This window comes from Camelina sativa, chromosome 12 (assembly GCF_000633955.1).
Source record: "Camelina sativa cultivar DH55 chromosome 12, Cs, whole genome shotgun sequence".
NCBI classification, from domain to species: Eukaryota; Viridiplantae; Streptophyta; class Magnoliopsida; order Brassicales; family Brassicaceae; genus Camelina; species Camelina sativa.
This window is the reverse complement of record NC_025696.1, coordinates 17,022,910-17,033,479: the sequence shown is the minus strand read 5'-3', so window position 1 is coordinate 17,033,479 and position 10,570 is coordinate 17,022,910. Positions and strand designations below refer to the sequence as shown.

The 10,570-nt window shown below is 36.3% G+C and overlaps 2 protein-coding genes across 2 annotated transcripts; both read right to left on the bottom strand.

The window, feature by feature from the left end:
• LOC104733589 lies at positions 1,129 to 1,827 on the bottom strand. The gene has a single exon (XM_010453156.1). It carries the CDS (start codon positions 1,825 to 1,827, stop codon positions 1,129 to 1,131), a length of 699 nt encoding a protein of 232 aa, XP_010451458.1.
• LOC104731999 (glycine-rich cell wall structural protein-like) lies at positions 4,370 to 5,230 on the bottom strand. Its single transcript, XM_019233592.1, has one exon. It carries the CDS (start codon positions 5,228 to 5,230, stop codon positions 4,370 to 4,372), a length of 861 nt encoding a protein of 286 aa, XP_019089137.1.

Here is a 10,570-nt window from a genome sequence, read left to right as displayed (position 1 = left end):
TCTTTAATGAGTACCCCACTGACCGCCGAGCTGGAGACGGCGATGTACAGATAGAGCGTTTCTCCTTGGTCGGGCTTAGCTAAGACTGGAGGAGTAGCGAGATAGTTTTTGAGCTCCTGGAAGGCAGACTCACACTTCTCATCCCACTCAAACTTTTTGTTCCTGCGAAGCAGCTGGTAAAACGGTAGACACTTGTCGGTAGAGCGTGAAATGAATCGATTGAGGGCGGCAATTCGCCCGGTAAGTCGTTGAACTTCTCGAGTATTTCTTGGAGACGGAAGGTTTGTAAGCGCCAAAATCTGTTTCGGGTTAGCTTTGATACCCCTCTTGGTGACGAGGTAGCCTAAGAATTCTCCAGAAGTTACGCCAAACGAGCACTTAGCTGGATTCAGCTTCATGTTATATCGGTTGAGAACTTNAATGGAACGAACCGAGTCTCGACAAGTCGTTAGGCCGCCCATAATCATATTAATCCTTCGGCGCAGGGCCGGAACGTTTAGGTCGTCGACCGGCTCGGGGTTCCTCTTAAGGGTAGGTGCAGGGGGCGGCGGCAGGACCTCAGTGACTTGCTGTGGGGCGGGGGCTGTATTGTATTGCCTACTTGGGTTCTCGTTCGCAGGGTTAAAAAATTGATTATCCCTGTGGGCCGTTATTAGTCGTCGCTCNGACGTGATCGGCAGCATGGGTCGATATTACCAGCATATCATCGATATATACTTCCATTGTTTGGCCGAGCTGCTCGGCGAACATACAGTTAACGAGGTGCTGGTATGTTGCACCAGCATTTTTCAAGCCAAACGGCATGACCTTGTAACAGTAAGTGCCTTGATTGGTGATAAAGGCTGTCTTCTCTTGATTGTTTTTGTGCATCATTATCTGATTATATCCTGAATAAGCATCCATGAACGATAGAAGTTCATTTCCCGCAGTTGCCTCGACCAGCTGGTCGATTCCTCGGAGAGGAAAGCTGTCCTTTGGGCACGACTTGTTAAGATCGGTAAAATCAACGCACACCCGCCATTTGCCGTTCTTTTTCTTCACAACTACGGGGTTGCTTAACCAGTCGGGGTACTTGACCTCCCTGATGGATCCAGCAGCGAGCAACTTTGTGACCTCCTCGTNTCCTCCTCATTTATGGTAGTCGCAATACTTTTTTCCGCCCTTGCCCGATGGGTCACAGACCCATTTGTTATTCCAGGGTTTCGACGATGACGCTTGGGGGTCCTGATTGCTAACAGCGAATGCTTGGGCTTTCTTTGCTTTCTCCAGCTTGTCAGCGTACTCCTTGTCGAGGTGTTGACGAGGCTCGTGATGCTCGTCCTGTACCTTTTCTTTTCCTTTGGCCGACTTAGAGGTCGGCGGTTCTTGCGACGGTCGGTTCGCTCTCGATGCGCTTCCTTCAGCCAGTTCGATGTATTTGTTGGCGCGGTGCAGCGCGTCGTCCAGAGACAGGGGCTCATGGATTATAATGTCTTCCCTAAATCGGGAACCGTGAGCGAGAGCGTTGCGGAGAGCCGATATCGCTGTGTCATCAGCGATCGAGAGCTTCAAAACTATTCTTTTGAACCTTTCCATAAAATCCCGGAGCGACTCGTTGGTTTGCTGAAACATGTTCCACAGATCGGCATTTGAGGCACCTCGAATCATAAATGTGGAGTGGTGTTGTAAGAAAGCGGTGGTCAGCTCGTGATAGCTTCCAATTGAGTTCGGCGGGAGCCGGGCGAACCATCCCAAGGCTTCGTGAGCTAGGTTCTCGACAAACAGTTGGCAAGAGCCAGCTTCGTACTCCTCTTCACTGAAATGAGCTCGGCTTATAGCAAAACTCATTGAAGTCAGAAACGGCTTTGGATCATCCAATCCATTATACGGAGTGAACTTGAACTTGTTTACGTAACGAACACGAACGCGAGAGATCCTTGCAGTGAACGGCGAGCGCTGGACCTCTTCGAGTACTCGGCCGAGATTGGGTGAACTCTCGAGGAGAGGTCTTGGACCATCATCTCAAGGCGCCGTATGGTTTCGTCCTTGAGATCTGCGTCTGTTTGTCGGCTCAGCAAAGTTGGGGTCGGCGGGCTTCCGCTTTGTCTCTGCGTTCGGTTTTGATTCTCGGATGGGACTTCTCTGGGGCGTTCTTCCATGGAGCCTGCGATGATCGACGCTGGTGGGCGTCTATGGCTTTCGTAGCGTTCTTCTACGGACAGCGTCGCAAATGGTGGTGGATTTGCATGCTGATCGCCAGGGTTGTTCTCACTCCGGCGTTCGCTCCTTCGTTGCTGGAGCCTGCTAATTTGATTTTGCGACGCTTCTTGCGCTGCCACAATTGCTTCGAGCCGCTCGTTTGTTCCCGTTTCTTGACCATCGAGTCGATCGAGTATGACTTGCATCAGGTTGTCGAGTCCGCTCCTTTGGACGGGCAAAGCATTGGGGAGAGCGGCATTGGAGTGAGCGGCAGTGTTGGTGAGTGCGGCGCTGAGGAGAGCGGTGGCGTTAGTCACCAGCTGGTCGGTGACAGGTCCGGGTCCAACGTTTGTAGCTGCGAGGGGTTCGAGGGGCGCGTCGGGCGCTGGCGGAGGAATCGTGCTCGGCGAGGGGCCTTTGGTTGAGATCGCCGAAGAGGGTTAAGGCAGGACAGTTCGTGTTCTCGTTCGCCCCCATCGCTGCTCCGTCGGCTGCTCCGTCGGCTGCTCCGTTGGCTGCTCTGTTGCTTCGTTGAGATCGTCGCTGGGGTTCGTCATGGATCTTGAAACTTCGAGGAAGTGAGGACCGTCGGTATTAATTCGTCAAAAAGAAATGTTCTGCTCTTGCCCCACGGTGGGCGCCAATTGTTTGTACAGAGGATTGCACAACACTAAATAAATATCAATTTTTGGGGAAAGAGAAGTTTGTTCTTTTATTAACGATAAGAATTCGAGGTCGTCACTAAAACGAGTCAAGATTGTGCTCGTCAGTTCACAGGAGAACTGACAAGTGAGTCACGACGAGCTCGGAAGCTAACGAGAATTATACAGGAAACAATAACTATGATTAGACACAAAGTTTTGCTCTCGGGGTATTGTACGTGAGTCTGATGGATATTCTCCAGTGAGTACTGTTGCTTTATATAGCGGACTGTAGACCGAGGGTTTTCTAGGGTTTCCATCGTGAATTCCCGAGATTGCCCTTTACGATTTTATTAATGACTTTCACCCAATTTTGTCGGGCCGAAATCACAATTATCTTGTCTTGTTGGGCCGAGTGGCATATTGGACGCAGCCCATGTCCAACATCAACCCAAATCTGTAAAACGAAAAATCAAACAATTATCTGAAGACGTGAAGAATAAGACTCGCTTTAGCCGCTTTAATTATCATGATTCGGATGGTGCCATAGTTTTAGAAATATTTATAGGTTTCCGTTTTTAACACTGTTCATGTTACAGTAAAACCTCTATAAATTAATAAGGTTGGGACCACAAAATTTTATTAATTTATAGAGGTTTTAATTTATCGATAAATTAATAATTATTAATTTATCGATAAATTAATATTTTTTTAATTTATGAAGAGATTTTTAATTTTCATAATTTTTAAAAAAATTATATTATAAAATAAGATACTTTTGTTATCATTCATAATATTAAAGAATTTTCTTAATTTATAATCTTGGCTATCGTAATTGTTGAGTTTAGAGTTTAGATATAAATGATAAATGTTAGAAGTTTAGAGTTTAGAAGAAATTGCTACTATCATTCATTGTAATGATGAAGTCAAAGGATATATTGTGGTAATTTTAGAATAAATACATGTAAGGAAGCAATTATCGCATTTAGGATTCTCCATGATTTTTGGATGCGATTTGAGAAGACGGTAATGAAAAAGATTAGAGATGAGCTCCAATAAAAATGCAAATTCAAGAATATGAAAACAACAATAGAGTCATATTTCACTAGATTTTCTTAGATATATATATCAATAGTAGCTTGATTATTAATTTATGATATTGATGGGACCATATTTTTATATAAGATTTCTGAAAAAAATATTATCTTATTAATTTATCGAAATGTGCTATTTTTTATACCGGCCCAATTCGGGACCAGAAGAATTTATTAATTTATAGCGAGTATTAATTTAAAGAGTATTAATTTATAGAGGTTCTACTTTATTTGCAGACAATTTTTTTACAACGTTTTATTTTTGATATTTTTTTACAACGTTTTATTTTTGATATTTTACAATCTGGTCTGTTCATTAGAAATGAACATCAAATAGTTATTATATTTTAAATATCATTTATTTCATCATAATAAAATTCTCAAGCAAATATATAATCTCTTCCTTTTAATCTGGCTTGAGAGACAAGTAAGTAACCTATAAAGCTATATTTAAAATCAACGACCATGACCTCCTCCAGCACCACCACCAAACCCTCCGCCATGGCCTCCTCCTCCACCTGCACCGCCACCAAAACCTCCACCAGCTCCACCACCATGGCCGCCTCCACCTCCTGCACCACCACCAAAGCCCCCTCCAGCTCCACCACCGTGCCCTCCTCCAGCTCCACCACCAAATCCTCCACCGTGACCTCCGCCTGCACCACCACCAAAGGCTCCTCCAGCACCGCCACCGTGACCTCCACCAGCCCCACCACCAAATCCTCCTCCTGCACCAACACCTCCACCGTGACCTCCGCCTGCACCACCACCAAAGCCTCCTCCAGCACCGCCACCGTGACCTCCACCAGCCCCACCACCAAATCCTCCTCCTGCACCGCCACCGTGGCCTCCTCCAGCACCACCGCCAAATCCTCCTCCAGCACCACCACCGTGTCCTCCTCCAGCACCACCGCCAAATCCTCCTCCTGCACCACCGCCATGACCACCACCTCCGCCTAATCCTCCTCCAGCACCACTGCCGTGGCCACCTCCGGCACCACCGCCAAATCCTCCTCCAGCACCGCCACCATGACCTCCACCAGCACCACCACCTAATCCTCCTCCAGCACCCGCACCGTGACCTCCTCCAGCACCACCGCCAAATCCTCCACCGTGACCACCACCAAACCCTCCACCAGCTCCTCCGCCAGCACCCCCACCACCGCCTTTTCCACCACCGAATCCTCCTCCAGCACCTCCTCCAAAACCACCTCCTCCCAAAGTCTCTTTCTCAAGTCTCCTACATTCCGCAACTCCAATAATGAGCACCACAAGCATCAAACCCAAAAACCCTAATCGCCTAGAAACTTTTCCCATTTTATTTTTCTACTCTCAGAATCCCGTTCTTCACTTCTTTGTTCAGTGCAATTGGTTACTCACCTTACTCTACTTACTAAATCTATTTATAGGAGCAAAAATGAGCATTAATGAGAATTGGTTGAGGCCTTATACATTCATCATACACTAGTTTGAAATTCTCATACAATTCCTCATTTCGCAATCTAGCTAGGATACAATTTTCTTCAAGGTAATTAATGAGTGCGAAGCAAGTGTTTCTTTTTCAAATTGCCTATCATGTTTTTTCAACCCTATATATATATATATATATATATATATATATATCATTTTCTTTAATCATAACAAAAATTGCATGCGTAGCTAGAGTATTTTTTACCACCGACTAAGTCAGTAGTCCAAAGATAGAGTCACTAGTCATAAGTTATAACACGTAATATAGACTATGTATACCTTGATTAATGTCGTTTTGACGTATTCCTACGCAGGATTTTCAATTGTGTATTTATAATCAAGCTTACTAAAACTCAAAAATGTTTCACCGTACCAATCTTATATGTATTATATATACAGGAATTTCTTAGTTTAAAAATAAATATATACACGAATTTTAACATAAGGCCATATACATAATACGTATCTATTAAATATATTCATTTATGTTTCTATATACTTATAAGAGTTAAGATACAATATTAAACTACGAATTTATGTTTCTATATACAAAGTTATTTGATCAAACACACAGAAAATGCGAAGGTCTTTAAATTATGAGACATACATTCTTTTTTTTTTGAAAAAGGGTTTGCTAAATAATTTGTTAAACAATCCAAACATGAACTAATGTTATACATGGATGAAACTACGAATTTAGAACAAAACGGATTACAACGTTTTAACTAAAAAGACAGTACTCAAGATTTCAAATTTAGTTTTTTTTTTTCTTTCTTTTAAATGTTATCATCGATGCTTAATTTTCGATTTTTTCTATGATGTATCATGTATGAGTTGTAAAAAACAAATTAAAAGGGTATCTCATTGTTAAAAAAAAAAAAGACAAATTAACGAGAATTTCAACATGGTTTAAAAAAGAGTAGGGTAAGGCAGGTGATGAAATTAATTGAGATTCCTCTTTTTTTTTCCCGCGTCCCAACTACTTTACCATTTGGTTTATAAAAACATTTGATCTTTTATCCTAATCATGCAGTTTATATTCATCCACAAATCGTTATCAATAAATATGATCTGCCGACAAATTTAATATATTTGACTTAAAGGTTTGTTATCGTGTGTCGAGATTTAAGTTGCGCTTTACATATATAAATATATATATTCTTCTATTGAAATGAAGATTTTACCTTTCAAAATATATATATTCTTATATTAACATTTTACAGAGAAGATCAATGCTCTGGTAATATCATAAAAAGAATGCTGATCATATTGAGAATGTTTTACACGAATAACTATAAAATCTAAGTGTGTTTAAACTTTTAAACGAAATAAATAGTTTCATTCGATGAAAATATATTTGATGTGTCTAGGAATAATTTGATGAAAATATATCAATGTGTCTTTGTCTTGAATGCACCTACAAAAAGTAAGTTTGCGCACTAGCCTGCCTTAACACACCACCACCAAAACATGTATGTAGATAGGTATGACTATATGAGCAATGATCATCGACCTCGATTTGTCATTTTCTTATTCGGTTGTGTATCTCTCTCTTCTAATGGACCGATACACAAGACTACCTTATAACGAAGATATAGGAGACTACTTCAAATGTTTTTTTCTTGAGAAACATGAATGGCACATGTCGAGTTGTGCTAGGCCTACAAGAATAAAAGTTAACAAGAAAAATAAGTTAGTTTTCACCACAAAATTATTATTAAAAAAAAAAATTATTGTCTAAACGTCAACTAAAACATACGTTAAATTATTTTAGAAATGTCTCATAACTCTCTATAGTGAATGCCCATTACCAATAAGTTTACTTGTTAGTTAGTTACTACTTACTACTAGTGATTTCAAAAGTGATGTAGCCTGTCTTGGAGAAATGTTTGTTAGGGAATAAATGTTTACATATGCATGTTTCAGACGAGTTATGGTGCAATGTCCAGGAATTTAAACCATTTGTTGCCCTCTTCCATTTGGGATCTTCCTTAAACTTTGCGAGATGAATATGAAGGTTTCTTGGACCACCGTACCAGATTATATGTATTAATTTAATTCTCATCTTCTTCTTTTTTTCTTGCTATGAAGACGGTCCAATTAATAAGTCCATGCGTAAGTTTCATGCATAACTTACATAGCACGTATATAAGTCATTTGGGAAAGACGCAGGTGTACTAGATCGAGTACTTCACGACAAACTACGGCAATCTCAAAGTTTAGTTTATATAACCGAGAACGGGCCGGTAAGCACATATGAAGATCGTTCTTATTATGATAAAAAAATGCTACAATTATTTTGAAATTTATGTCTCAAATTAATATATGTAGACTTCCGAAGTTTTTAAGTCAATATATCGGTTGGCCGATTAATCAAGGACAATCGACGTTATCAAAAAAAAAAAAACCAATCAAGAACGATCAATATAGAACTGAAATAGTGAAATTATATAGTCGATCATCTTTGTTTTTCTCGATCAGCCATCGAGTAGTGTTCTCTTTTTCTTTTTCATTTTTTTTTCAGTAAATTTCTAGTCTATATACATATATATATATTATATTAATCTATATACGTATCTTTTTAATATAATTTTTCTGAATATGGATATTTATGTTTATTTTTATAAGGACTTACACAAAATGTATATCAGAATTTTGACTTTTTTAGGTACACTATGCTTAAATTTGAGACATCTAAAATATTAAATTATCAATTTTTTCATTAATTTGATGAACATGTTAGAAAAATATGTCACTATATTGCTCTAAATTTAAAATATTATATACATAATGTTTAAAAAGTATTATTTGTTTATTATATTCTTCTTAGTTTAAGATATATTGCTAGGTTTAGTTATAATTTTTAATCCTTGTAATAAAAAGCTAGATAGAAAATAAAAAATCAATGTTTGTCCAAAAAAAAAAAAAGAATAAAAAATCAATTTGATTTTTTATATAGAACTAGATTATGATCCACAGTATACCGTGGGATAAGTTTTTTTTGAGTATTAATATTTTTGTTAATGTACTATTTTAATACTAATTTTGCTAAAATACTATTTTGTTAGTTATAGTGAATTAGTATATAATCTGTGGTATAGCGCACAACAATTTTTGTTTAATACAATTCTAATTAAATCATTTCGATTCGACATTTTTTATATTGGTATTGTTAAAATAGTAAAATGAGGATTCGACATATTTTATATTGGTGCTGTTAAAATAGTAAAATGATAATTTAACCCGTATTGAAATATCATAATGATAGTTTATTTTTAGTATTATCAGTTCAATCTTGTAGTGTCATATAACTCGTCATGTAATATAACTCGTTTATGTTATTTTGAAATTTTAATATATTTAAATATTCATAATTTTAAACTTTTTACTAAGTTTAGATATATCAGTTCTAAATTATAACCTTCTTAAAATTTTATAATTTACTATATACGGAAAATTTACTATATATGTATGTTGAACACACACTTTTTATATTAATTGAGTAACATATATTTGTTTAAAAAAATTCAAATCACAATATATGCAGGAAAATTCACATTTTTATTAACTTTATGTATTACTAGATTAGGACCTGCACGGTGTGCGGGTTTTTAAACTATTTAATAAAATTAAAAAATTTTAAAATTAAAAAATACGTTTTTGTAAGTGAAATATATTTTCCGCAAATAAATAGATAAATACCTTTAGTTAGAGAGAAGTTTTTAATATAATACACTAATTTTTATTTTTATATTTTAAAATTATTATTACAATTCTTACAATAACCTAAAGATAAATTATCGACCACAAATTTTTTTTTTTGAAACATTGACCATTAAAAGTATTATTATTGTCAAATTTCAAAAACGTTCAACAACTTATTCATAAAATATTTTACATGCAATCAACCCGTTAAAGCATTATCTTATTAGCATCTACGTACAATTTTGCTCTATGGTTTACTTCTAATAATATGTTCTTACACTCGAAAATATTTTGTTATAATAATACGCTCTTTATCACCACCTATAAAATGTATCTGTGAACAAATTAAACCAATTTTTGTCTGTTTACTTTCACTTTGACGTAGTTTCTTTTCACCACTAAAATTGGTATTGGCAGTTTGTTTAACCCCTAAAATTGTTTACTCAAAAATATTTTGGATGAAAAATGTGAAAAAATATCTACATGATTGCAATGAGTTTATGACCAACCCAATAAATTTAAGAAATTAAAGACAGTTAAAAAAAACAAAATTATACACAATGGTATAGGAGTCTTAGATAGTTTATAGATATAAAATATAAACTCAAATAAAAATTCTAAAAATAGTACAGCATAAGAAATTTAAAATATTTATTTAAAAAGGAATAATTAAATAGAGTTCTTACATATCTTTAACTGAAAAAAAAAATAAACTCAAAATAATATAGAAAATTTTAGTTTAAAATATCACGAATTTTTAATAAGAAATTCAAATTTAACTAAATAATTTAACTAAAATCTAAAAATACTACAACATAATTAAATTAAAATATTAAAAAAGGAATAAACAAATATTGATAGTACGTAGATTCGTCATCCAAAATTGTGTAAGACAAACAGAATAAAGTTCTTACCATCATCTAAGTTGCGAAGTTGTAATTTGGGAACCTTGTATTTTGGTAAACTATGTTAGACAATAAAAAATAATGAAAATTTTGAAATAACATGATGTCTATTATTCATAGATGTGAAAATAGTCATATAGGTGAAAGTAGTTGAAGATATATGTTTAGCATTATATAAATATTGTATTTACACATTTGATTTAGTTTATCTATCCATATATGAAGCGTAGTTAAATCCAGCCTTTATGAGGTTCATCTGAAAGTGTCTTTTCGATTGTAGCAATCTGATCATCACTCATGATATCATGTTTTCTTTTGCTAGCAAGGTTTTCTCATATCTCATGGTTTGTATTTGTCTATTTGTTGTTCATGATTTTCTAGCGTACTTAAGGTTTTGATTTGATATGGATACCATTTAACATATGCTCTATTTCTTTACGGTGATAGGTAAATATTTACTTTTTACTTTTGGATTAGTTTTTTTTGGTTTGATAAATAATTTTTTAACTTTTTTAGCGATTAACTTAACATGTGTCAAATCTAAAATTGTTAATTTAAAACATGTCGCGATCATGTT